The sequence below is a fragment of the Brassica oleracea genome, chromosome C1, assembly GCF_000695525.1.
Source record: "Brassica oleracea var. oleracea cultivar TO1000 chromosome C1, BOL, whole genome shotgun sequence".
NCBI lineage: Eukaryota > Viridiplantae > Streptophyta > Magnoliopsida > Brassicales > Brassicaceae > Brassica > Brassica oleracea.
The window spans coordinates 3,394,458-3,419,372 of NC_027748.1; the positions used below are offsets into that span (position 1 = coordinate 3,394,458).

At 36.6% G+C, this 24,915-nt stretch overlaps 4 protein-coding genes across 7 annotated transcripts; 1 reads left to right on the plus strand and 3 right to left on the minus strand.

Annotated features, from left to right (window-relative positions):
• Positions 1 to 30: 30 nt before the first annotated feature.
• On the minus strand, positions 31 to 3,012 carry LOC106313742 (serine/threonine-protein kinase AFC3). Of its 2 annotated transcripts, none has more exons than XM_013751739.1 (12): positions 2,721 to 3,012; positions 2,448 to 2,565; positions 2,226 to 2,252; positions 1,977 to 2,130; positions 1,823 to 1,871; positions 1,551 to 1,665; positions 1,353 to 1,423; positions 1,031 to 1,178; positions 847 to 911; positions 653 to 750; positions 448 to 553; positions 31 to 366 (listed from the first exon to the last, which is right to left on the minus strand). In XM_013751739.1, the coding sequence occupies exons 1-12, from the start codon at positions 2,808 to 2,810 to the stop codon at positions 229 to 231; spliced, it is 1,179 nt and encodes a 392-aa protein (XP_013607193.1). In that variant the 5' UTR covers positions 2,811 to 3,012; the 3' UTR covers positions 31 to 228. The 2 variants fall into 2 exon arrangements, with proteins under 2 accessions (XP_013607193.1, XP_013607132.1); XM_013751678.1 differs by having other exon boundaries at positions 1,332 to 1,423; positions 2,721 to 3,011.
• A 2,511-nt stretch (positions 3,013 to 5,523) lies between these two features.
• On the plus strand, positions 5,524 to 10,121 carry LOC106294465 (potassium channel KAT3). Of its 2 annotated transcripts, none has more exons than XM_013730026.1 (13): positions 5,524 to 5,810; positions 5,946 to 6,161; positions 6,432 to 6,593; positions 6,693 to 6,750; positions 6,881 to 7,198; positions 7,463 to 7,702; positions 7,783 to 7,881; positions 7,965 to 7,997; positions 8,102 to 8,287; positions 8,382 to 8,459; positions 8,649 to 8,727; positions 8,831 to 8,962; positions 9,916 to 10,121. In XM_013730026.1, the coding sequence occupies exons 1-13, from the start codon at positions 5,560 to 5,562 to the stop codon at positions 10,017 to 10,019; spliced, it is 1,956 nt and encodes a 651-aa protein (XP_013585480.1). In that variant the 5' UTR covers positions 5,524 to 5,559; the 3' UTR covers positions 10,020 to 10,121. The 2 variants fall into 2 exon arrangements, with proteins under 2 accessions (XP_013585480.1, XP_013585484.1); XM_013730030.1 differs by having other exon boundaries at positions 8,102 to 8,176.
• Positions 10,122 to 10,593: 472 nt separating this feature from the next.
• LOC106306986 (protein transport protein Sec24-like At4g32640) lies at positions 10,594 to 18,963 on the minus strand. Its single transcript, XM_013743813.1, has 25 exons — positions 18,693 to 18,963; positions 17,603 to 18,524; positions 17,140 to 17,367; positions 16,956 to 17,030; positions 16,756 to 16,854; positions 16,431 to 16,542; positions 15,999 to 16,126; positions 15,587 to 15,706; positions 15,201 to 15,281; positions 14,749 to 14,826; positions 14,564 to 14,656; positions 14,144 to 14,198; positions 13,901 to 13,977; positions 13,755 to 13,826; positions 13,567 to 13,650; positions 13,249 to 13,368; positions 13,090 to 13,158; positions 12,804 to 12,881; positions 12,570 to 12,708; positions 12,317 to 12,481; positions 12,071 to 12,216; positions 11,808 to 11,987; positions 11,544 to 11,632; positions 11,419 to 11,450; positions 10,594 to 11,050 (listed from the first exon to the last, which is right to left on the minus strand). Exons 2-25 carry the CDS (start codon positions 18,464 to 18,466, stop codon positions 10,944 to 10,946), a joined length of 3,291 nt encoding a protein of 1,096 aa, XP_013599267.1. The 5' UTR covers positions 18,467 to 18,524; positions 18,693 to 18,963; the 3' UTR covers positions 10,594 to 10,943.
• Positions 18,964 to 20,786: 1,823 nt separating this feature from the next.
• LOC106298970 lies at positions 20,787 to 24,565 on the minus strand. 2 transcript variants are annotated; one of them, XM_013735105.1, is made up of 14 exons: positions 24,501 to 24,565; positions 23,994 to 24,185; positions 23,798 to 23,859; positions 23,613 to 23,700; positions 23,477 to 23,538; positions 23,234 to 23,327; positions 22,523 to 22,957; positions 22,131 to 22,448; positions 21,906 to 22,037; positions 21,727 to 21,822; positions 21,553 to 21,642; positions 21,279 to 21,459; positions 21,147 to 21,195; positions 20,787 to 21,068 (listed from the first exon to the last, which is right to left on the minus strand). In XM_013735105.1, the coding sequence occupies exons 2-14, from the start codon at positions 24,090 to 24,092 to the stop codon at positions 20,936 to 20,938; spliced, it is 1,839 nt and encodes a 612-aa protein (XP_013590559.1). In that variant the 5' UTR covers positions 24,093 to 24,185; positions 24,501 to 24,565; the 3' UTR covers positions 20,787 to 20,935. The 2 variants fall into 2 exon arrangements, with proteins under 2 accessions (XP_013590559.1, XP_013590553.1); XM_013735099.1 differs by having other exon boundaries at positions 20,787 to 21,071.
• Positions 24,566 to 24,915: the final 350 nt, after the last annotated feature.

A 24,915-nucleotide genomic window follows, 5' to 3' on the forward strand; every position in this document is an offset into this window, starting at 1 on the left:
GTTTCAAAATGTAGTCAAAGTGTTTTTTTAAACTCTCAACAACACAATGTAATTACAACAGAGATTATTCTGTAGCCAAACTTGAAACCTGAATATACTCTTGTAAGGTGCTATTGAGACAAGGGTGTTTAGAATCTAACAAAAACTTGATACAAAGAAAAATTCTACAGTTTATGGTGCACATGGCTATTAAGACAGACACTTTGCCTCCTCTGTTTTTGCTTCTTCTCAACCTGCGCTCTTAAAGAAAGGATGGTCAAGAGCATCGTTTGCTGTGAGACGCTCGGATGGATTATACTGCAGTAAACCATACAACAGGTCTGCAAATCCAGATCTTGTGTTGTCTACATGCCTTGCTACCATCTCCTGCAAGTTTCGTCAGCATTTTCAACTTCAGATAACGAAAGATACATCAATAGACACTAGAAGATAACAATGGCGCACAACCTTCAGACGATCAAGTCTTTTTACAGCTCTAATACTCTCTCTAGAGTTGGCCCCTTCAGGCCAATTCAGCCTACCTCCTCTCCTAAAATATTTCTCAGCACCCCGGCTGCAATAGCATAACGACCCAAACATGCAACAAGCCATGAGCATTTATATCTCTGTGAGGTTTCTTGTACCCAAAAGTTTGTGGAAGTAGAAAAGTTACCTGGCTTTCCGGGTCATGTGTTCAGGCAGAGGACCCAATGCCCTCTCCATCATCGCTAGATGTTCAAGGTTATCATGCGTCTGAAAGAGAGCCTCACCCTAATGTACAGTTTTGAATTGTTGACAATAGTAAGCAAAACGACTGAAAACAAGGAGATACGTATTCACTATACAACAAAATGAGAAAGAATTTACCGTGCATAGTTCAAATAGTATACAACCTATGCTCCATAAGTCACATTGATAACTCCATCCTAGACCTGCAATGATATGCCACTAGTTAGTTACCATGAAAAAAATCATGTTCATTCGTAGGTAAGTGTCAGCTATGAAATCCTCCGCAAGTATGTATTGTTCCGCAAATAACTAATTTACCAACCTAAAATGACCTCAGGGGACCTGTAATGCCTTGTTTGGACAACAGAGTGGTGAATCCGGTTATCACAAACAGTACTGCCAAAATCAATCACTTTAATGGCGCTTGACTTTGGTAAACACCTGAAATGCGTCTCATTTGAACCACTCCTCTGTTTATCAAAATCAAACACCAAACTGTCAAAAGAGCGACTCTAACAAAAGAAAATTTCTACAAAATACTAGCTTATTAATTACTCTACATAAATCAAACTTTTTTTTGGTTTCAAACAAACACAACCTTAATCTAATTATATTCTAGATACCTTATTGTCAGGAAGCTTTACATTTTCTGAAGATACCAACAGAATGTTCTCGGGCTTGAGGTCGGTGTGAACTAACTGTAACTCGTGCATATCTGTAAACAAGAAAGAAAATAAAAAGATGTTAAGAACAGAGAGGCATTAGGTTGGACAACAGCTACCGAACTTAGAAAAGTAAATGAAAATGCTATTAAAAACAGCTGAAAGGAACAATTCACAGACATGCTACAGATTCCAAAAGCTGGTATCCAAAATCACGGACAAGAGCCAGAGGAAATGCGGAGTATTTATTTCTCTTTAGAAAGTCAAACAAACTTGGCCCAAGCTTCTCGAACACCTGGTAACACCATTACAATTCATTCAAAGGAAGGTTCTGTTTAGTTCCCAAACTTCATCGACAAAAACAATATGAAATATCTACACATGGAACCGGATTTTTTAAAAATCAGGAAACAAACAAGAGAAAGCTACGGTAAAAAAACTGGAATACTTACAATGCAAATATGATTACGGTAATCAAACCAGTCCTTCATCTGTACACATCTGCAAAGACAAAGCAGAGATGAAGAAACTGAGCATGATATACACCTCTACAGAAGACCATGTCACTCTTTGCAATCAGCTAAAAGAAGATTCATATGAAAATACCGTTTGCGGCCTTTGTCAGTCTTAACAAGCTTCTGAAGAACATCAATTTCGATCATTGCTGCATCCCTGTATTTCTTGATGCTTCGGATAATCTTTATAGCCACATATTCTTTAGTTTCACGATCCCAACATTCCAAAACCCGACCAAATGTGCCTACAACACCAGCAACGACACTGAAATGGCGCGATTTTTGATTCACATAAACATTTTTTTTATCTCGAACACACCATGCCACTTGACAAGCTAACCTTCACCCATCTTGCTTAGTATCTTATCTGTCCAAAAAAAAAAACACATTGGAGTGAGTAAAAGCTAAAACAATAAACAATGTTCATAAAAGGCAAACCTAACAAAGATCATCACTGATCCAATACTGCCACAACAAGGACTACTAATAAACAATGCACATATCACATAGAAAGTTAGCAACTTTATCAATCAAAAACTCATCAAAACAAAAAGCAACTCACATCTAGGAGTGAGATTCTCTCTCAAACTGAAATTGTAATGGCCATCGCGATCATCCTCCCTTAGTGGTGGTGACAACAAAACCCTCCCATCGCTTCCATGTCTCTGAGACCTTTTAGCCTATCCACACATACACAAACAAAGAAGAAATTATTAGAATTGTGAGAGCTTGAATCTTTCTCTCCACGTTCAAAGGAATGTTAAAACCTAATTTCTAAATGTGAAAGCTTTAATTTGAATTTAAAAAAATTAGGATGAAGAAGAAGAGGACGAACATCAGGTTCAGCTGGGGCCTCGTCCCAGGTCATACGAGGCCGTTTCCTAACTCGTTCCTTGTCCATCTTCTCGAATTCGTTCACCATCATCACCGACGCGGAATATAATCGATCACCGAGACATCAAAAATAGATTCCGATGCTAATCTGCAACTAAAGGGAGAGAAAACTCGATAACATGTAGAAACTGTAAATGGCTGAGCACAAGGCGGCGGCGGCGAATCGACGAAAGGGGAGAATGACGATGATGAATGCAGGGGACTAGGGTTTCTGATTAACAGCCTTACAGTTACAGGTACAACCCGTTACAAGATATTTGGTTTGTGTTAACCAATTTTTAACCGGCCAACCCCTTCGGTTTCGAATGGCGAAATCAACCAATTTTCATAAGACTCACCCGGACCGGGTCTAAAGATTTTCGGATCTGCAAATTTAGCCCGGTAGGTACGGGACGTTATAATATCGGCCCAGGCCCATTATGGAGAAATTAATCTTGACGTTCGCTTCAAGGCATACGCCGCATCTATTAATTCAACAAACACATCACTGTGGCTCTAGGTAACAATTAAAATATAAGAGCATCATTAACCCAATAATATAGGACAAATCTCAAAACTAGCACATTTCTAAGTTTATATCACAAAAATAGCACTCAAAAACTAAAATGACTAAAATAGCACATTTCTAAGTTTATCTTTTGAAAATTTTAATTTTTTTATTTTTCAAAATTTGGTATCTTATCCCCAAAACCTCATTTCTCAACTCTAAACCCTAAACCCTAAATCTTAAACCCTAAACTCTAAACCTTAAACCCTAAACTCTAAACCCTAAACCTTAAACTCTAAACACTAAACCTTAAACTCTAAACCCTAAACCCTAAATCTTAAACCCTAAACTCTAAACCTTAAACCCTAAACTCTAAACCCTAAACCTTAAACTCTAAACACTAAACCTTAAACTCTAAACCCTAAACCCTAAATCTTAAACCCTAAACTCTAAACCTTAAACCCTAAACTCTAAACCCTAAACCTTAAACTCTAAACACTAAACCTTAAACTCTAAACCCTAAACCCTAAACTCTAAACCCTAAACCTTAAACTCTAAACACTAAACCTTAAACCCTAAACACTAAACTCTAAACCCTAAACCCTAAATCTTAAACCCTAAACTCTAAACCTTAAACCCTAAACTCTAAACCCTAAACCCTAAATCCTAAACCCCACCATTTAACTTTAAACCTTAAGTTTGTGACTTTTGAGAAAACATTAAATGTTATTTTTGTGACTTTTGACCTTGATTGCTAGTTTGGGAACAAAAACTTGATTTAGTGCTATTTTTGTCTTTTTCTCAATAATATATTCTCTAATATTTTTTAAAAAATCACCATTCACGAGAAATATTTTCTCTTTATCATTTTCTACCAATTTTTTTTTGTAGAAAAATAAAGAATAAAGTTAATCCTTGTTAAATATGAGATGGAACAACTATTCTTTTTTATTCCTGTAATTTTATTCTTCTACGTTTATTTTTTATTTGTTTTTATTGTTTCCAGAATGGTCACCAGTCCGAAATATAGTCTATTATTCCTTAAATTTTAAGAAATGTTAAGGAACCATATGAAACAAATATTCCTTTTTTTTTTAAACAACAAAAATAAATATTCTTTGTAAATGATGTAAATTGTAAAGAATGATAAAGAATTCACTATTCTTACTCATTCATTTAACATTTATATTGATTGCCTTTTCTTCTCACTCGGCATCGAACACTGAACACAACATCTCTAGTCGTCCGTGACACCTTTTTTAAGCATCCGTGACACTTTCATTCATAAATCTGAGTCTTAGTTTTGTCCTATATATAGAAACACGACAAATCGATTTATAAAAGCATGGTTAATGATGATTTTTAGGATATAGTTTTTAGTGTAATATAAAATATGTCTTTTACCTTTTAACTAAGAAACAATAAAAAACTTTTTCTAAATAAAAGATATAAAAAACGTTTCTTACCAAAAAAGTGGCAAATCATGTTCAAAGAATGGATCTCCCCCAGTAATCATAAGCTGGAATGATCAAACATGACAATCATCATTGACAACTACATATATAAACTACATGCATTGATGCACATCCAACACTTCAGAAGATTATTTATATGTAAATATGTGTTCTTACTTATGTTCTTTCCGTTTATTGTGTCAGTTAAAAACAAAAAATGTACTAAAACATAGTACTATAGTGTATCTTAATTTATTAATGTATTTATTATCGTTGGCATTGTTCTCAACATTACGATTCCTGTCAGGTGTCATCGATGATAAAAACAAAAACAAATACGTCCAGATTTGACTTTGAGAATATCAATACTTCAGCTCTACTACTTAAATAACATTTTCGTACAAAAAAGAACCTTATCCTCTAGTTGTATTTTGTAGATCTCGATTATATCATTACACTGGTTGTCATATTGAATACACACAGAGACGTGAATACAAGTCAAAAGTCTCAATGAGCCCTTCGGGAAAACAAAGGGTATAACTGGAGTGGGTACATTTAATTAGCATGCAACCCAAGAAACTAGCACGTATGCGTATTACAGAATAAAATCATGTTATTACTAACTTGATTAGGGAAACACACATGTTGTAGACTTGTAGTGACAGTATATAATTTGATTAGAAAAACAATTTTTCCCACAAATTATTACGAAAAAAAGTTAATAAAGTCAACGAAACTCGCTCACCACCTTTTAAATAAGGATAAAAAAAACAAACGATAATATAAATGACAAGAGAGGCAACCAAGCCTGAAGGAGAGAAAAGAAGAAGGAAACAAGTATGTCCGCGACGACTTCAGAGGCGAGATCGCCGTTACCTCTGCTGTTTAGAGGAGGAAGGGCTTCGACGGCGCCGTTAGGAACGACGGAAGAGAGATCGCCGTTATCGTTACTATTCAGAAGAAGGTCAAGCAAAGATGTGAAGAACATAACGTCGGTTTCAAGCAGTCTCTTGCCTGCGTTTGGGACAGTCGTCGATAAAAATCCTTCTTCCAAACCTTTCATCGTTCTTCCTTATGATCGTCGTTACAGGTTTTTTACAATATTTTCACTATAGTTATTTCTCAAAAAAAAATATACTTTCACTATAGTATGAAGAATATATCATTTCTAACATTAAAACCTTATTATAAAACAAAGAAAATGAAAATATATATTTATTGGTAGGTTGTGGGAATTGTATCTGGTGATCTTGGTGGGGTACTCGGCGTGGGCATCTATCTTTGAGTTGGCTTTCGAGAAAGCTGCTGATGGAGCTTTTCTGACCATTGATCTCGTCGTTGACTTTTTCTTCGCCGTCGATATCGTCCTCACGTTTTTTGTTGCCTACTTGGATACTTCTACTTACCTCATCGTCGACGACTACAACCTCATCGCCAGACGGTAAATAAATCAATAATAGTAATACCTAAGTTATTTCACAGTATATTAATATATATTTTTGTCATTTAAATCTCATAAAAATTAAATCATATGTTTAATCGTTAGTATGATTTTTCCAAAAAATTGTTTCTAACGACTACCTAGTTATAACTTACATGGAAAAATAAGTAGCTTCATTATACTCACGTCCTGGTTATGATTTATCTGACGTGAGTATATTAATATAGTTAAGGGTTGAGATTAATATGGAATATGTGAAGCCATTGTCAGGTACTTGAAGAGCTTGGCTTTTGTGATGGACGTTGTATCAACGTTACCGATTCAGTTCATTTATAAAACTGTCACCGGAAATAGCGGACGAGGCCAAGCTTTTGGCTTCCTTAATTTGCTCCGCCTCTGGCGTCTCCGTCGTGTTGCCGAACTCTTTAAAAGGTGTATATATTTTTTAGACACATGTATATGTTTTGGACATTATAATACACATATTCTTCATAAGTCATCATATAAATGTATCTCTTTTTCTTGTTACAGGCTAGAGAAAGACACACTTTTCAACTACTTCGTGATCAGAGTCATTAAGCTTCTTTGCGTAAGTTCCACGTGACATGTGATCCACATACACTTGTTATAAGTCGATACCGGCATATATGCGATTGGTTACTAGCTAGTCTCGAACTTGGTTGGCTTTTTATCCATCTTTTTTCATAATTTATTTTTAGGTAACGATATTTTGGGTACACATTGGGGGTTGCATTTTATTCTGGATAGCCTACCATTATCCAAGCCCTGTAGATACATGGATAGGATCACAAGTTGAGGATTTCAAGGACAGAAGCATATGGCTAGGGTACACTTACTCAATGTACTGGTCCATTGTCACACTCACCACCGTGGGTTATGGCGATTTGCATGCGGTTAATACACGTGAGAAGACGTTCAACATGTTCTACATGCTTTTCAACATTGGTCTCACCGCTTATATCATCGGTAACATGACCAATCTTGTTGTCCATGGCGCTCTTCGTACATTCACCATGGTACGTTCTTTCATTACAATCATCACTTCTTTCATTGCATGGTTTCTTTCACTAAAACCAAATGGCTATAGTTACTTTAAGAACAAAGCCGTATCTGAGATTTAAGAAACCATAAACATTTTGAGATTAATCTTATTAAATAAAAAATTCAACAATTTGGAGATCATGCGACTTATATATAATAGCTCCAACCAAGACTAATGGTTTCATCCGGATGTAACCAAAACCGGCCACGCTTAACAAAGTATTCATGTTGTTGGACAGAGAAGTGCATTCAATCATATATTGCGGTACACAAGCAAGAACAAGTTACCGGATATGATGAGGGATCAGATGCTTGCACATATGCAGCTCAAGTTCAAGACTGCTGAGTTAAAACAAGAAGAGGTTCTCCAAGACTTACCTAAGGCCATAAGATCAAGCATTAACGAGCATTTATTCCGCTCGGTCATAGAGAATGCTTATCTTTTTAAAGGATTACCTGATGGCCTCATCGTTCAGATGGTGATCCATCAACAAGTCCATTTTATTTTTGTTCCTTGTTAAAGAAGGCATTAACTAATTGTTCTTGTTTGTTTTTGTAGGTTTCTAACATAAAAGCAGAGTATTTTCCGCCTAAAATGGAGATGATATTACAAAATGAGATTCCAACGGATTTCTACATACTTGTATCTGGAGGAGTGGTATGTTATCTATGTCATATACATTCTCAAAATATATATAACTTGACTTCAGTTGATAAATATAATTTATTTTGAAATCACAGGAGATAATTAGATCCAAGGGTGCAAGTGAACAGGTAAAACTCTAAACCATTACTTTTTAGTTAAAATTAAAACACATTTAATTACACTCAACATTGATATAGAGAATTAAGAATTGATTTTATAAATGGCGATGAAGGTATTGGCGAAGTTAGGTCCAGGGGATATGGCAGGAGAGATTGGAGTTTTCTTCAACATTCCTCAGCCTTTCACTGTGAGGACAAGGAGGCTTTCTCAGGTTATTCGAATAGGTCATCATAGGTTCAAAGAAATGGTTCAATCTGATATCGAAGACTCCAAAATGATCATCACAAATTTCATGACTGCAAGTTCATCAAACTCTTTAGTAACCTTAAACAGTTAAACACATCAGCAACTAGTGCTTATATTATAAAACTGATAATGTTTCCTTTTTGTAGTATCTCAAGGATTTAAATGATGACTTGAAGAAAGAAATCCCATTTCTTAGAGATTTATTAGCTAATGCAGATACTCAGGTACACTTTTCTCAAGGTTACTCCACAATTATCTTTATGGCTAACCAGAAGGTGTTTGAACTTAAATTAGTCTACATTTTACATAGATATCGGTTTAAGGACCATTGATTTTGTTATAACAAATGCATAGTGCTCACGTAACGATTATCAATTGATTTTGAGATGAATTCATATATTTTTTTGTGAAAGGAAACGGTTCATACAGAGGAAGCACCACAAAGTAACAATGAGGAGATAGTTATGGTGTCGAGAGATGAAAATGAAAAGAGTAAGAAGACAACTTTGTAGATTTGGAATTACAGTTTTTCGCTTTTTCATTTTTAATTATGTATGTTAGATCATCATCATCCTTCATGGACATTTGAATGCAGAAGAAGAACATAAAAGAGAAGGAGCTCCCATAAGAGTGATAATCCATGGACATCCTCCTAATCAAGATAACAACAACAATGGTAGACTTGTCATGTTACCTGATTCTATCCAGCTTCTATTCGACTTAGCTGGTCAGTTTCACTCTTTCACTGCTTATTTTTGTTTTCATTTATTTTTATATAAATATTTTATTTTCAATTCTAAATTGACATATATTATATTATATATGTGTCTATCGATTTTTAAAACATAATAAGTTTACGGTATATTTTTTCACTGAATAAATTGTTTCAAACGTTCATGTATTTGTATCTTCTTCTATATATATATTTTTGGATTATTATATCATTATTAAAATCGTAACTATATATATAAAGATTAGTCAAATATTGTTTTACTGTCATATTCAAAGATATTGTAACATTTCACAAATTTAGAAAGTTTTTAAAAAATTAAACTTTTCGCTTCATAGATTTATATTATCGAGTAAATAATTAAACATTTAGTTTTTGTTTAATTTTTAAAATTAACTATATAGTTTAAAATTTGTTTTCATTGGTTTAAGGTAGTAAAGATTAATCATTGTTAGATAATATAATTTTTGTTATTTAAAAAAATCTTTATAATTTCAAAAGTTTAATATCGACGAATATTTAAATATTTAACATATGGAGGTATAGTATTACAACATTAAATTATATCTATTTAATTTATACTATCTATAAATCCAATAGATCATCTATTGTTTAAATCTAATTATTGATAGCCCAATAAAAATATCTGGTAGATCAAAAATTTAAATGATAAGATTATAGATTAAATATAACATGATTTTTTATGAATAGGTCTATTAAGTCTATTTTTTTAAAAATCACACATAAATCAAAGCTGTGACTTCTATTTTAATGTATAAAATATTTTTAAAATATACTTATTTGGAGATTATAAAAAGCGACCGTCCGTCCGGTTATGCTTTCCATATTATAATCATTTACTTTTATCAATATGTGTAGATGTATATTAAACACAACACTGCAATTGTTGGATTGTGATTATTAAATTTGTATTAACTTTAATGGTGCAGAGAAGAAGTTCGGGAGACGAGGAAGCACGATTGTGATGGCAGATGGTGCACATGTTGAACAGCTTGATGCTCTCCGGGAAAACGATAATTTATATATATTCTAACTAATATAAATAACAAATATATTACAATTTTCACTTCCCACATACATCTCGAAAGTTAATATATTTGTCCGTCTTTCATATATAAAAAGAAGCAAATTCAGATTGTATATGTTCAGTTCAATTATCAAAATCTATTATACGATGAACTTTATTCTTTTCTTTTGGTTTGAGGTCTTGAACTCTAATTATTTCAAATTTCAGATTGCATCTGTATGCAACAAAGTTCATATGATCATTACTTATTTTAACTATAGTTTTGTTTTGAATTTTGAAAATCGCTATATACGTAATTATTTATTGACTTATGTGTCCTTTCCTTTGGTCTATGTATTATCTTTCTTGTGTTTCTCCTTATTTAAATCAAAGTTGGACCTCTTTAATTAATTTGTTTTTACAAATGATAAATTCTCAAAAAACTATTTAATGATCAAAAGTCAAAACAATTATCCGTAAAACCTAACCGTAAACGTCAGTTTATATTAAAAAAACACTCTGAAAGGTTAAGATGATAACAATAGTTAAGAAAACAAATTTAAAGAAACGAATGGTTATTCGTATAATTTACGCGGCACTGTATATTAAGATTTTATTTTGTCCCTTCGACAACATCCAATAACAAGCTTTATCAGAAAGAAAAAAAATTCTTAGTTCGAGCTTAAATAAAACACCCACACAAAGTGACAACCAAAATGGATTGGATAAAAACTCTTTTATATAATTCTTACGAAAAAAGTGGAGACTATTATCTAAACATACTTTCAAATTGAAGTGAAACTTCTCATGTAGTAGTCTATGCCCTCTCTTCACTTTCAATACTTCTCAAGTAGCCAGATCAATGTTTTTTTTACCGTTCTTCTACGCTTTTCTCCTGTAAGCAGTGGACATTGAGAGAGACTTTTGTAAGGAGTCCTAGAAAACAGAGGATCAGTTCATCTTGAGCTGGATTTGGCGATGGACTTGAACAAGAAACTCCACATATGATGGGCCGCTTGCTGTCCTGTCCTCTACCATATGTGACAGAAACAACATTCCTGAAAAGACAATTGAGGACGAGGTTTTGTGAAATCAACACTACCGAGTAAGCAACATTCCATGTTTGAAAGCCAAAATATTTCTGCTAAGCAACTCCTAATCAGCATGATTACGTATACAAATGTTTTCCCTATGCATACACAAGTCAGTTGCTAAAAGAGGTATTAGATAACTCCAAATACGGAATGTCTCAGGTGCTTAAGTAAAAGACTATGAAAACTAGACACTGGCACTAGCTGTAGACAGGAGCTACGCTGTTACTATTAGCGTAAGACTGATTATGTGTCGCAAAGAGGAAAACTATAATAACATGTAGCCTTTCTAGGTGCATGGAGCAAACTGAAATTCTGCAAACCAGAACACTCACCTGATGGATCTCCTTTCTTGCACAACTTGATGCTGCATTGAGAAAACATACAAGAAGTTGGAAAGGATTAGACAGGACACAGTTATCTTCTGCTCAGTTAAGGGGGAAAAGACAGTTACTGATACCTTAGGTAAGAACATCTTTGCCTCCTTATTTCATTCACCACATCATTGAACTTCTTTGATAGCTGATTATCATATTGCTGCAGCACATACTGTAAAGAAAAACCAAATATCTTTGCTTAGTAGGATTTTCATAATACCACAAAAGAGATTTCCCTTTTAATGATTTTAACACTGATAATGAAACCGTCACAACAGTCATCTGCTATAAAATTTGTTGCAAGTTAATTACGCTACAATTTCATGCGCTAATGAAGTTGAGATTACCTGGCTTGGAATTTCAGCAGCTGAAGGAACACCAAAAAGTTTCTGCAGTATACCAGACTCCACTGATTCAGCAACATAGAGTAGACCATCTTCACCATTCTCAAGAAAATAGATTCCCTCATTGCTAATGTGTTCACTTGACAATGGGATTGAAGGAGGAAGGACTGATCCTTCATCGTCCTGATAGATTGAAAAGTCAAAAGTTTCACAAAGTGCAAATTAAAGCTTGAGAGAGATATTAACTAAATGTTGCCGCATCATACCTTTGCATCAAGGTCGTGGACAGAGATCATTCTGGGATAAACCAGTGGGACTGCCAAAGGAGTGGATATGGAAGATACATAGTTGATCCAGAATGATCGATCATCAATTCTCCCATCCGTCCTTAAACCCACACTTTTGGTCAATGCTAAAGAAAAAAAAAACCATTTCAAAGGAAACAACATCAAATTAAAATCTAGAAGAAGATCCTGAGAAGCTTTAAGTAGGCAAATGTCACAAGAAAATACCGAGAGTATATAATGGCAAAAGCTTGAGCGCCTCAGGAAGAATAAGTTGTCCAGATGATGTAACTGTGGCACAGAATTTACGGTAGGCATAGAGTGCATTAGTGCAACTATTGATTGCTTGCTCCTTTACCAATGGAAGTGCCTTTGTAGGGATTTCATTAGCCGCTGCATAAAAAAGAAACCAAACACAGATATTAGCTTATAGTGACAACACTGGCTAGCAGTAGAATCAGCACTGGAAACAGTGACCTACCTTGTTTCAGCATACAAGCAAATTGAGAATCCAAATCAGCTGCGCGAAATAAATTACTGAGCAGGTTCGTACAGGGGAGTGATAACGTGGTAACCCTGATTCTTCTTTCTCCATATATGGTTGTATACAGAAGGGCGCACTGAAAGAAAAAGAGAGGACGAACATAGAATCACATCATCTTAAACAAGACAGAGTACCATCATTTACACAAGACGCATGTATACAAAAATATACCTGGAAAGAACATTCAGCTCCATCCTGTAATTTGTCATCATGCTTTAATGTCACCATTATAGCTTTGTCACAGTCAATCTGCATTCGCAAAATCAAGGTTTGTTTGTCAGAACTTAAGAGTAAAAGGAGTTTAATACCACAGGGAACCTCCTTGTAAACTTGCAGCAAGATGCACACAGAGTAATGAAGAAATATGTTTTCAATAATATTGACACAAATTCAGCAGATGCACACAATGCTATCCAGAAACTAGTTGGTGAGAAAAATATAAGAAGGATCCACCCACCGCTGGAAGATCGATATCGGTTGGAATGCGTTTGCAGAAATTCCCTGAATATTCGTGCACTTGAATACCCTACAATTATTAGAAACGGCGGTTTACAGAGCCTTGAACTGGCGTATATAGAGTAATGCATGAAGAGAACTCTCTGCCACAAAAATATACCTGGCTGCATCTGACTCGCATGACAGCCTCAAAACCCTGCGGCCTAGTTATATTCCACTTAAGATCGTTGTAAAGCTTGGGAGGATCTGAGAGAGCTGAGAAAGGGTAATAACAATACACCTGTAGAAAATCGTTTACAAGGGAAAGTTTAAAGTTCCGCAAAAACCAAGGCGCCAACATCCATGAAAAGAAAAATGATAGCCATGAGAGATGCATCAACTAAGCAAGACTTTCGCAGACTAAATCAAATGCAGATTGTGTACAAATGAATAAGAACTTGTTAAATACTCATTAAGGACAAGGAATATCGAAATATACCTGTCCTCCAGTAGTTGTTGGAATGACGGATATTGAAGCCATGTCAACGTAAGCCTGACTTGTGATAAATAAATCTACACAGACCTGAAGCATTTCTGGATGTCTTAGATTGCAATTAAGAGAAAATGATACATCATATATTATTGATAAGCAGATAGAAACATCTATCCTACTCGGTATTGGCATACCTGGTATTCAGCAAATTCGATAGCCATGGTCTTCAGAGTTTTGTCTGCTGGCTGTAATAACTTATGGGCCTCCTGAAATCCAAATTACAGAGCGCTTTAATATTTTGCAATGAAATACAACAGCCTCTGAAACAAAGCACGTTTACCTTTTCATTGGCAGACATATTAGCTCTCCCTTCTGCCTCTCTAGAAGAAAGTGCACCGACACCAACAGAACACAAAACTATCGAGAAAACGGCAAACATATTAGTTAAATGATAGAGGTTCTGAACAGTAAGGTATATTATAAGAAGTGAGATTTGGTGCCTCTAACAAATATATGATTTTTAAATGTGCATATATGGATTCTACATAATTGGAGCACATGCATCAGTAAACCTAACGCATACCTGACTGAAACACCATAAGCTTCCCTCCTTTGCTCTTCATTGCCAAGAAAGCAGCCTACGAGAAAAGGAATTGTTGAGTAGATATTATCCTCAATATTGCTCCCAGAAGAAGAAAGAAACATTGGTTCACTTGAGATGATTGCAGCACAAAAAGCATGCAAGCTTGGTAACATTGTCCAGTTAACTTGAAATGTCACTTTATTAATTGCTTTAAGCCATATATTTAACTTATATTCTTTTCAGCCACCTCTAAACTAATTGACAAGGCTACATGCTTACTAAACGGCAAACAAAAGTCGAGGAGGCTACATGCTTACTAAACGGCAAACAAAAGTCGAGGAGGCTAACAAATTTATCGAGCCTCTACTTGTACAACCAATTAAAGCAGGTAAAGTATCAGCATCTTCAGAAATTCCATACCTTAACTGCTGCAGCAAAAGCAGATTCAGGAGTCTTACTCTCCTGAAACATCGTTGGGATACTATCCAGCAAAAGCTCTAGGTGTTCACGGCACTGAATTCCAACAGAGAAATTAGGACAACGAATCTCAAGAATAGCAGACAGCTTATATAACACAAATAGAAAATAGATGGCCGAAAACTTACTTCAGATAGCTGAACAATGATATCTGTTTCTAAAGGTGTATAAACATCTTGCACATCAGGGACAATGAGCATCAGTGGCTGCACATAAACAGAGACCATCAAATTCACAGGCAGTTGTAATCAGTTGTCTAGTAGTACAAAGATCCCAGGAAGAAAAGAGATAGCACCCATTCCAGAAATAGCATCAAAGGAATGCAGTGTTCAACTATTAATTGGCAATAACTTTTATGGCATCATAATAGAATGTATAAGATTTATCGTGACAATGCAAAGACTTTCACGTGAAGTAACGGATAGATAATACAATTTTTGAGCCAGTAGCCCAGTGACCCAAAAGAATTAGTTGTAGTATTATGATGATTGATGAGTGATAGTTGTGATCCTAAGAGAACAGATGATTTTTTTCCACCCAACAATTACAAAAGAATGAAAAGACTAGTGCAACAATTCACCTGCTGCAGTGCACGTTTCAAATTATAAAAGTGGATTGTTGAGTCGAATGTAGCAATTCCAACAAATGTCCTAGGACCTTCCTGCAAACACATACAGAGATTTTTTTTTAAATGTCTGCTAACAAAAGTTCACAGTCTCATTAAACATGAGGTACAAACGTTAAAAGATATGCAGCAGAAGTTACTTCTTAAATGATTCAATAACGCCTTAGTATGCAAAGGAGCGTGATTAAAACAGCAAATACAAACTATTAATAAAATGGCAGTTATTAACAATACCATCAACTTAGTAATCTTTAGGCACATGTAAACCAAATATATGTCGAGAGATATTGTTGACTGTTCTGCATCGAATATTCAACTACTATAGAATGTTGGGAACTTACAGGCAGGTCTGAAAGGACTTGCTGGATTGCACTGCAAGCAGCAGCAGTAGCACCTGTTTGTATCGCATTCATTGAGACATCAATCAGGAAAAAATACACTGCTGGCATCGGATCCCGCACCTATTAGAAAAGATAACAACATCAAGCTACGTCCATTATCTTCTCCCAAAAGGACGTCAATACAATTATCTAATCTAGATAGGTAATTTAGGTGGTGGTTCACTAGATCAACATGAAAGTAAATATAGAGAAATATAATTTTCTACCATAGTAATAGGTAAAACACAAAGCCAGACGACAACCATCTATCCAAAAGAAAGGTAGATTCCAGACTGTATAAAACAATCTGACATCTGAGGGAAAAAACCCACGGAATTTCACTTTTATAACCAGAAAGTTTTCACAAGCTAACCATGTATTCTTTTGTTGCAACAAACTCGACGGTTCCCCTACATAGCTCAGGTCTATCATCAGCATCCCTACGTCTACCATCTGGACCCAGATTACAGTGATAGTCACGGGGAGTCTCATCAGTGTATCCTGTGCAAGAAGACAGTTGATGAGGAAATGGATCACGAAGCAAACCACATCATCAGAATCTCAAACGATTATGACAATAACTAATATAAAGAGTCTCTCTTAAACTCCCACAATAAGTGTAATACTGTAATTTAGGATCACAGAATAGATCTTTTAAACCAGGACGGTGAATGAAAAAAAATGCCTGTCAAGGATTCTAGCTCAGAATATTCAATTATAATATAACTTGATACATACAATTGCAGTTGCCCCGCTATAACTTCAGATTGTGTGGCTTGCATTAACTGAAAACAGAAACACTTACCACAGAAATTACAGGTGAACTTCCTTCCTTGGTCAACGAACCTCATGAAAGGATTTATGTAGCCCTTACAGCGCGAACATCGAACAGGTCCACCCTCACCAAAGTCCACAACCTGCACCACGGAATAGGTTAGCGCTACAAGGAATTGATTCTTTCAAAGATGTAAAAGAAAACTTATGTTTCAAACACAAAATTATCGGCGTCACAAAGAACTATAATGATAACGGTAAACACAATCAGTAAGATGAAAGGGAGATTGCGTATACAAACAGAAAAGCATTAAAACCGAATGCTTAAGCGCTTTGTTTGGTCAGACAAGGCTTACTTGTATAGGCTCTTCAGATGGATGAGGAAGCGCCAGCGGTTGGACCATCAACGCCAGTTGCATTCCAGATGTAGATAGAAGATCAACCGTACATGGGATCTATTACAGAAAAGGGAGACAAAAGTATCAAGTTCCTAGGAATGATGAACAGCAAAGAAAACACATCCTACCATAAAAAAAAGATAATGCTTCATTGTTACCTGATTGATCGTGCACCTCATGTAACGGGGACTACAATTTCCGGTGTCTCTAACTATATAGTCACTAGTAGCAGGCTTCAAAAAAATTATAAAAGAAATTCAGGGGAAAGCTAAAACAGTTTAACAAAACCCACATACTAAAGATAATGACAATCTCAGACTAATGTCTGAATTGAAAACTCACCGGGGGAGGATTAGCCTGATTACTACGGCGAGTTTCAAACACAACTGGGCTGGAGCTTGAACCTGGCCTTGGGATTTGATTAGGATCAATCCTTGAGGGCCCAGGAACAGGGGCACCAGGTTGACCCATGGCAGAGGGTATGGTGGTCATCGACTGATTTGGCAAAGGTCCCATGCCATATCTTGGTGGTTGCATTTGGCCAGGAAAGCCTAGAGGAGGTGGAGCGACCTACCAACATATAAATTTGAAGACCATCAGAATCAACCACCGCAAAGGAAATACATCAAGTGAAAAGATTTTGCTTAAGTTGAATTAGAGAGCCACAAGCTACAATGCCATTTCAACTCTTTCACGGTCAACTAGTATAATAACCTCACGGCATCACATGTTTCCATCAATCTATACATCAGATTCACAAAGGTTACATAACAAGAACATATACCATAACCTTATGCTACCATACCTGCCCTGATGGTGGACCGTAAGGCGAGCCTGATACCGCTGGCCTGCCATAAGGAGCTCCAGGAAAGGTTGCTGGTGGTGGGGGCATTGAAGAAGCCGCAGAGGGAGCTAATGGTGAATTTCCAGAAAGAGGATGCGCACCAAGTGGCTGCGGAGGAGGCCGCGTAAAAGGTGATCCAGGAGGCTGTGCATAGGGTGCCGCCTGTGGAGTCGAAACAGCAGCACCAGGGAATTGGGGACCCCTCTGAAATCCCCCTGAACCAGCCACCTGGGGTGGCCCGTTACTGACCGGACCACCAAGCATGCCTGAGGGAGGCATAGACATGCCAGATGATCCAACAGGTGGAGGAGGTGAACCAAATCCCATTGGGCGTGCCCCTGGAGGAGGACCTGATGGACCAAAAGCTGGAAACCCACTAGAAGAAGCCCCCGGCTGGGCCACTGGTCCTCCAGGCATTGACGGTCTAGAGCCAAACGGTGGCTGACTAGAAGGTGGACCAGTGGGTCTGCCCAAAGGCACATTAGACGGAAACCCACTTGGCTGTGCTCCAGGAGGAGGACCACTAGGCCTCCCCATTCCAGCAGGAGGAGGAGGTCCAGGCCTAGCCATAGGAGAAGGCCCTCGCTGCGGAGCTCCATAGGAAGGAGCTCCCTGAGGGAAAGGTTGCGGTGACTGACCAAAAGGAGCAGGTGGCCTAGGGCCTGAACCAGGTGGCATCATAGAAGGTGGACGATTCATGTTCAAGTTATGCATATTGTCAGCTAAAGCATTAGCGTTGCCTTGAGAACCAGGGAAGTAATTTGGTGACCCGGAGTTTCGCTGGTTGTTGGGTCTAATGTCCCCTGGAGGCACAGGAGCAGCCATGCTTCGATTACCAGATCAAATCCTTACAAAACCTTTTCCACTGTGTTTGCCACAAAATCTACAAATCCAAATGATCAAAATCAGTAACTGTAACAAAGAACTAATGAATGATCAGATTTGGATGATGCCAATCCTAAAGAGGAGAACTTTAAAAAAAAAAAAACTCTAAAGGAAGAAACTTTTTTCTCAAAGATCGTAATTTTGATCCCCAATTCCAATTACGTACCGGATTTGAGGAAAACGACAGAAAGTTTTCAGATTTGAATGATCCGATCCAGAAAGAATGAGCCCAGAAGCTCAGATCTGAGCACAGAGAGGGAAAGAGAGAGACAAGGGCGATGATGGTTAAACGGCGTCGGTGTGTATCACGGATTCGGAACGACAATTAAGAATTCCTTTTTTGCGTAGAAGAAGAAAGGAAGTCTGTGATAGATAATTCGAAAGTACCTTTTAGCGAAACTTCAACAAAATCGGAGGGTTACAAGAATAAAAACGTGAGAGAAGTTGTTGAAGAGTTGGAAATTTTCTGAATTAATTATTTTGTTTTTATTTTCTTACACATACACACACTTCTGTAGTAAACCAGACAATCAATACTAACCGGACATGTTTGGCTCTTTTTTTTTTTTATAACACCTGATTATTATTAATGAATTTGTTCCGAACTTACAAAGTCTCTGTGTAAGTAATGAGTTACACAAGAAGGAACATAATTGTAATAATAAAATCTATCATTTCCTGGTAGCGATTGCTTGGCCAACAAGTCAGCCACTTGGTTAGCATCTCGGTGAGTCCATACAAATCTGACTTCCTCAAACTGGTTTGTCCACCAGTTGATATCACGTATCCAGTTATAGGTATCGAACTGCAGAGTTTCTTTATTTAAAATATCAATTGCCTTCTTGCAATCTCCTTCTATTATCAAAAGCTTCACTCCTCTTGTCCACGCGTGCTGCATTGCAATTAAAATACCTTGTAGTTCACTCTCAAGAGCGTTGTTAACTCTATTCCCAATGGCTTGGCCTGCGCCACAGTATTGACCTCGATGATCTCTAAAAATCCAACCAGCTTTACTTTCAATTAGATTATTGACGAAACAGCCATCAGTATTGCATTTTATCCATCCTTCCCTGGGTCTCTTCCATATTTTCCTGCGAGAATGATTCACATTGCTCTGTTGTCCCGGAGTTAATTCTTGAGTATGGACATTGTTATCTCGCCATTCTTTTGCATCTTTTTTTGCTTGCTGCAGCAGAACTCTCCACGGTACGTGTTTTGTCTGAAATATAAGAAGATTTCTACTCTTCCATAGTCTCCACAGAATCCAAATGGGTAAATCGTGTAGGTGAGTCAAAGTTGTAGATGTACTACATCTGATACATTCTTCGATCTTCTCATCAAACGAAGGCGTGGAGCTATTGATTATTAAATTTGACACTCCTGAGGCTCTCCACATGGCTTTCGCATAGGTGCAATCAAAGAAAATGTGTTGTTCTGTTTCTTCTCCCTGACAGCATCTTTTGCATTGTGCATCATTGATTATATGTCGCCTTTTGAGATTATAGCTTGTAGCTAAACTTTGTGAAGTCATTTTCCATAGAAAGTGTTGTAGCTTGGACGGGATCCTTGTCTTCCATATCTTCTGTTTGAGTAGTGTATTTCCAGGTATTAGCTGAATTATCGGATTAGTTGGTAAGTGTGTACTAAGCCAATATCCAGATTTCACCGAGTATAATCCATCTTCATTATATTGCCATCCCAATAAGTCTAAATTTGCTCTGGAACTGACCTTGAGATTTAGAATCTTTTGAACATCTTCATCAACGATGACCATACGAAGCTTGTTTTCATCCCATCGACTTCCATCTGGTGTCAAAAGTTGATCCACTGTGGAGAATCCAAAACCATTTCCATTTCCATCTGGTGACATGTTTGGCTCTTATTTTAAAAAAAGAGAAATTGGTTTTAGAAAGAAAGTAGAGAGAGAGACAGGAAGAGAAAAGAGGTGAAAGACTGTTATTTTGGTTAGCGAGTGAATTTTGGATTTTTTTTTGGTGTTCCATGCAATTTCTCTTGGTTCTATCAAAATTATTATTTTTATTTACAAAAAAATATATATGCAACATAACCAACAAAAATTACGTTTACTAATTATATAATCTATATATCAAAATATTGTTCTTATGAATTTGTGATATTTAGTTATCTTAGTTTAATGGTTATAAATTATTATGAGCATTGGAACAAGTTTTATCGATAAATTACATAATACTGTATATATATAATCTTTTGAACGATTACAAGTAAAAAATTTCCCACATTAAATATAAATTTTACCAATAAGCAATTAACGGATAGTTTTGAAAGAGTATTGTAGCATTCAAGCTTTTGTGAGTCAAATCGTAACGGTTATATATCTCATTCAGTTTCCATTAAAATGCTCCCAATCAACTCAGACGTTACGCTTTCTCAGTCAAAGGGATTTCCTCTAGAAACATAAGCATTTGGGTTTGCAGAAGGATATCCATTAAAGTTTGCTTGATGATATGAGTGTGCACCGTTGTAAGTAGCTTCTGCATTACCCATGCTATTCATCTCTTGCCTTCTGCACACAAAACCAATTTTATTTTTTTGCCATAAAGTGATATATAAGAAAACTAAGAAGTACAATGTTATTTACCTGAAAGATGGGGGCATGTTTACATGTGGTTGCTGCCCTGCGTATGCACCTAATACCCCATGACACAAGCGTTAGAATAGACTTCAATTAAAACATGAAAACACTTGTTGCAATACATAAATTTTGTCTCACCAGGGAGAAGATTGGATGCAAGAGATGGAGAAGTTGGAGACAAAGCTGGTGCGTAAAAAGGAGACTGAGAGGCCATCATTAGTCCAAACGAATCTGCAGCCATGCTTGATGAATCCGAAGCACCTCTTGGAACTGACACAATAGGCAAGCCTCCTCCTTGTGTGTATTCCATTGAAGGATACTGAAAAAGACACATTAAAACATGGGAATTTTAGTGATAGTGGCATCTCGAGACATCAATGTTGTGATGATGTTAATGAAGTAGGTTTCATACTTGTGGTGTTTGGTTTGGACATGTATCATCATAACTGACATCAAAGGGATTTGATGATGGTTTTGCCGTGTATGGAAAGGCTCCAGTAGCCTACCAAGAAAAGGATATCACATGTAAGATCAGCTCAAAATCTATTAATCGGATCCTAATAATCAATTATGCCAAATAAAATACCACAGGATATTGATAATATTGCATGCCATATCCCATGCCATGATGTTGAGCATGAACTTGAGGGGAGGCAAATGAGAAGCCTCCAGAGAAAAGGTCCTGCCAATAATGGTTAAGACTCTTATGATTGTAGATACCAAAAGAGTAAATCCAATATAAACTAAAAGGAAAGTGTTTGTTACCTCAGGAAGTGCACTTCTTACGTTTGATTTTGTCTCTTCTTGATGATCTCCATAAGCATAATTTGTGATAGCTAGTGTTGACTGTTCCGTAGAGGTTCCTGATGGTTCCTTATGTGGTGTAGATGAATCCACCTATGTTAGCACATGAACAAAACATATAGTATAATAACCTTTTACTTTTGATTCTTTGTCAATGTGTGTTTAAAAACTATCTCAGACACCAACCTGGTTATTTTCAGCTGCACTTGTTGTAACCATATCTTTTGTACGTAAGTTATCACCAGCATCAGGTAGAAGAGCTAGCTCTAAAGAACCGGCGTGCGAGATTGTAGGTGCTGTGACAAAAGAAGTAACACTGTCTTGTGTTCTTGGCACCTGTTGGGTCTCAGGGTTAGCTGCAGGATGATTGTCCTCAGAAGGATCAGAGTATCCAAACAACAAAGCTTCCAAAGAGTTAGGAGCTGGACCCTCAATGGCCTTTTGAGAAGGTACATCATCAATTAAACTTCCAGGACTCTCCATTTTACTAGATGATGCAGCCAACTACAAAACATAAAAGAAAAGGTACACATCTTCACCGTATACGTAACATGAGTTTGTAGATTATTACACTTTACCTGATTGCTCATTGGATCCTTCTTTTTTTCAACTTTGACAATTTTTTCAACGCGCAAACGAGGATGATTCTCGCCTATGAGCTCACTGGCATGGCGTACAATGGGCAAACCGGAAGTTTCCTTGTTGTTAGAGAGGTCTAGTGATTTGGAGCTTCCTCTTGGCTCTCTACGCGCATCGTATCTCTTAACACTTCCATCGTCTCTGTACCTATCGTCAACAATCTCAAAGCGGATAGGACTCTTTGGTAAGGCTCTAGACTTTGGGTTATGTGTAACAAGTTGTTGTTGTTGTTGTTTAGGTTCCTTGCCTTCAAAATAATACTTAAGAGATCTGTTTCCACTCTTTATTTCAAGTTTATCAACAGAGTGAAAGCTTCTAGATCCCAAGAAGTTTGCACTGGCCTTCTTGCTTTCCTTGTAATCATCAGTCACAGCCTGAGTGGAAACAGAACAAACTTGTAAAAAAATTGAAAACTGTGTAAATAGGGCACGTCTTCAACATTGGAGCATATAGTACAACTGTCCCATAATTAGCTTTAGATTTGGCTAAGTTGAGAAAATGTTCATGCAGATTCCCTAGCAAAGGAGGCTAGGAACCGAGAAGTCATTTTTTCCCATGTAGATGAGACCCGGCGGTTCAACTTGACATGATTGTATGGGTAGTTGACAAAAAAAGAAAAGAAAATGAAGCATCTAAGAAAAGCAGTGTACCGGTTTTTGCTGTGAGATCTTGTCATTGCTCTCACTACTGTATCTTTTATCCACATAGACACTTCTGATAAAGTCTCTGAGCTTGAAAATGTTACTGAACAAGAAGAAAGAAAAAAAATGAGGTTTAACTATAAAGTATTTAACGTTAATAATAGTTCGGTTCAGAAAAAAAAAAACTATAAAGTAATGCTACTCCTCTTAGTGTTTTAAATCGGTCTGAGATTTAATAAAATGTCCATGAACCTGGCATCAGGGTAAGCATCACGCTGAGTATCCCATTCTTTAAAATAAATTTGCCTGGCTCGCTGCAAAGAAACAAAGCAAAACATATCACTATGGAAGTTTATAAAGATAACAATTGTTCTAACATTACACAAACCTCGTTTCCTCCTGCACGAAGTGCACTAACTTCTTCTGCCGTGAACTTGGCCATTGATATAGATTTCACACGATGTGTAAACTCTCGACTAGACATATACACAAGGAGAAAAAGAGGTCTTACACACATGATATGGGACAACACTTTTCAAGTTCAAATGAGGAACCTCGAGAGAAAATACATACTGGATTCCGCTGCAGTTGATGCAGACAAAAGTCCAGAACGTTGAGCAGACATATTGTGGACCCTGCAAGACTCAGATTATCCGAAAACTTAATAAAAGAAACCAGCTACATTGAGCCATTTATAGTTGACTTGATAAGCATGTTTTTATATAAACTATTAAAAAGAAGAATTAAAGATGGTTCCTGGCCAACATACCAGACTGTTGCAGTTGATGCATCTTCGATTCTCGGGAAGCTTCAGCAAACTCCTGATAGCCTTTTCAGTTCGCTCGTCTTCCTTCATCTTGCTCCCCATTGTTGGCAAAAAACTTTCCCACTCTTATCAAGAAAATCAATTATCTCAAATGAGAAATCCTATCAAATAGCAATGCCATCATTACCAAATCACCTGAGAAAGAACAGAGGAACAAAAAAAACACCATCTTAAGCCAAAAGAATTTTAACGTTATTCTCTGGTGCATGTTTCAATCTTGAAAGTTTCATATGAGAAGATCACCAAAAAAAAAAAAGTTTCATATGAGATAAAAAGTTGCAAGATTGTTGTTTCCGGAAACTCATTACGTTACACAGAATCAAAATTCTTCCTAATCGTTTCCTCTGTTGGATACAAACGCACATAAAAGACGAGAATCTTGAGGTTTTTTATTTCCTTGTGCTATAAGGTATTGCAAAACCTAAAAAGAAGAGAAGAGAGAAACCTTACAGAAGAAATAAAGATGAAACAGCCAGGGAAAAAAGAATGGAGGTGACAAGAAGATGATCTCTGTCTCTCTCAGGTTACAGAGATGGCAAAAATAGAGAAGGAGCCAGCAAAAGAAAGGAGACATTCTCCTGAAAAACTGCTGTCTTGAAAGCTTTCCCGCCGTTGAAGTCTCTCTTCTCACTCTCTCATTTCATGTAGATAACCAAAACGAGCTATATAACTCTTAAACCATTAGGGTAGATCCGCCTTAAAACGCAAGTAATGTTTGTTTTGTTTTGTTCATTTGATTTACCAAACAGACACAAATGATCTACACAGTCTTATTTTAGATTGGAATAAGAAATAAAATTATTAGTGTCCCATAACAACATATCAAGAGAAAACACCCTTCTTATTTTATTAACAACTATCGGTT

Bases quoted from the DNA above. Each gene is read 5' to 3' on its own strand.
- LOC106313742 (XM_013751678.1), bottom strand. From the start codon at position 2,810: ATGATGGTGAACGAATTCGAGAAGATGGACAAGGAACGAGTTAGGAAA. The intron at 2,566-2,720 runs GTTCGTCCTCTT...ATGTGTGGATAG, and splicing joins AGGCCCCAGCTGAACCTGAT to GCTAAAAGGTCTCAGAGACA. The intron at 367-447 runs GTTGTGCGCCAT...CGAAACTTGCAG, and splicing joins AAAGACTTGATCGTCTGAAG to GAGATGGTAGCAAGGCATGT.
- LOC106294465 (XM_013730026.1), top strand. From the start codon at position 5,560: ATGTCCGCGACGACTTCAGAGGCGAGATCGCCGTTACCTCTGCTGTTT. The intron at 6,751-6,880 runs GTAAGTTCCACG...ATTTATTTTTAG, and splicing joins GAGTCATTAAGCTTCTTTGC to GTAACGATATTTTGGGTACA. The intron at 8,288-8,381 runs GCAAGTTCATCA...TCCTTTTTGTAG, and splicing joins TCATCACAAATTTCATGACT to TATCTCAAGGATTTAAATGA.
- LOC106306986 (XM_013743813.1), bottom strand. From the start codon at position 18,466: ATGGCTGCTCCTGTGCCTCCAGGGGACATTAGACCCAACAACCAGCGA. The intron at 13,827-13,900 runs GTAAACGTGCTT...TTTGGATTTCAG, and splicing joins ATATGTCTGCCAATGAAAAG to GAGGCCCATAAGTTATTACA. The intron at 11,633-11,807 runs GTAATCTCAACT...TTTTCTTTACAG, and splicing joins CTGCTGAAATTCCAAGCCAG to TATGTGCTGCAGCAATATGA.
- LOC106298970 (XM_013735099.1), bottom strand. From the start codon at position 24,092: ATGGGGAGCAAGATGAAGGAAGACGAGCGAACTGAAAAGGCTATCAGG. The intron at 23,539-23,612 runs GTTTGTGTAATG...GTTTCTTTGCAG, and splicing joins TTCGTGCAGGAGGAAACGAG to CGAGCCAGGCAAATTTATTT. The intron at 21,823-21,905 runs GTAACAAACACT...CATTATTGGCAG, and splicing joins TAAGAAGTGCACTTCCTGAG to GACCTTTTCTCTGGAGGCTT.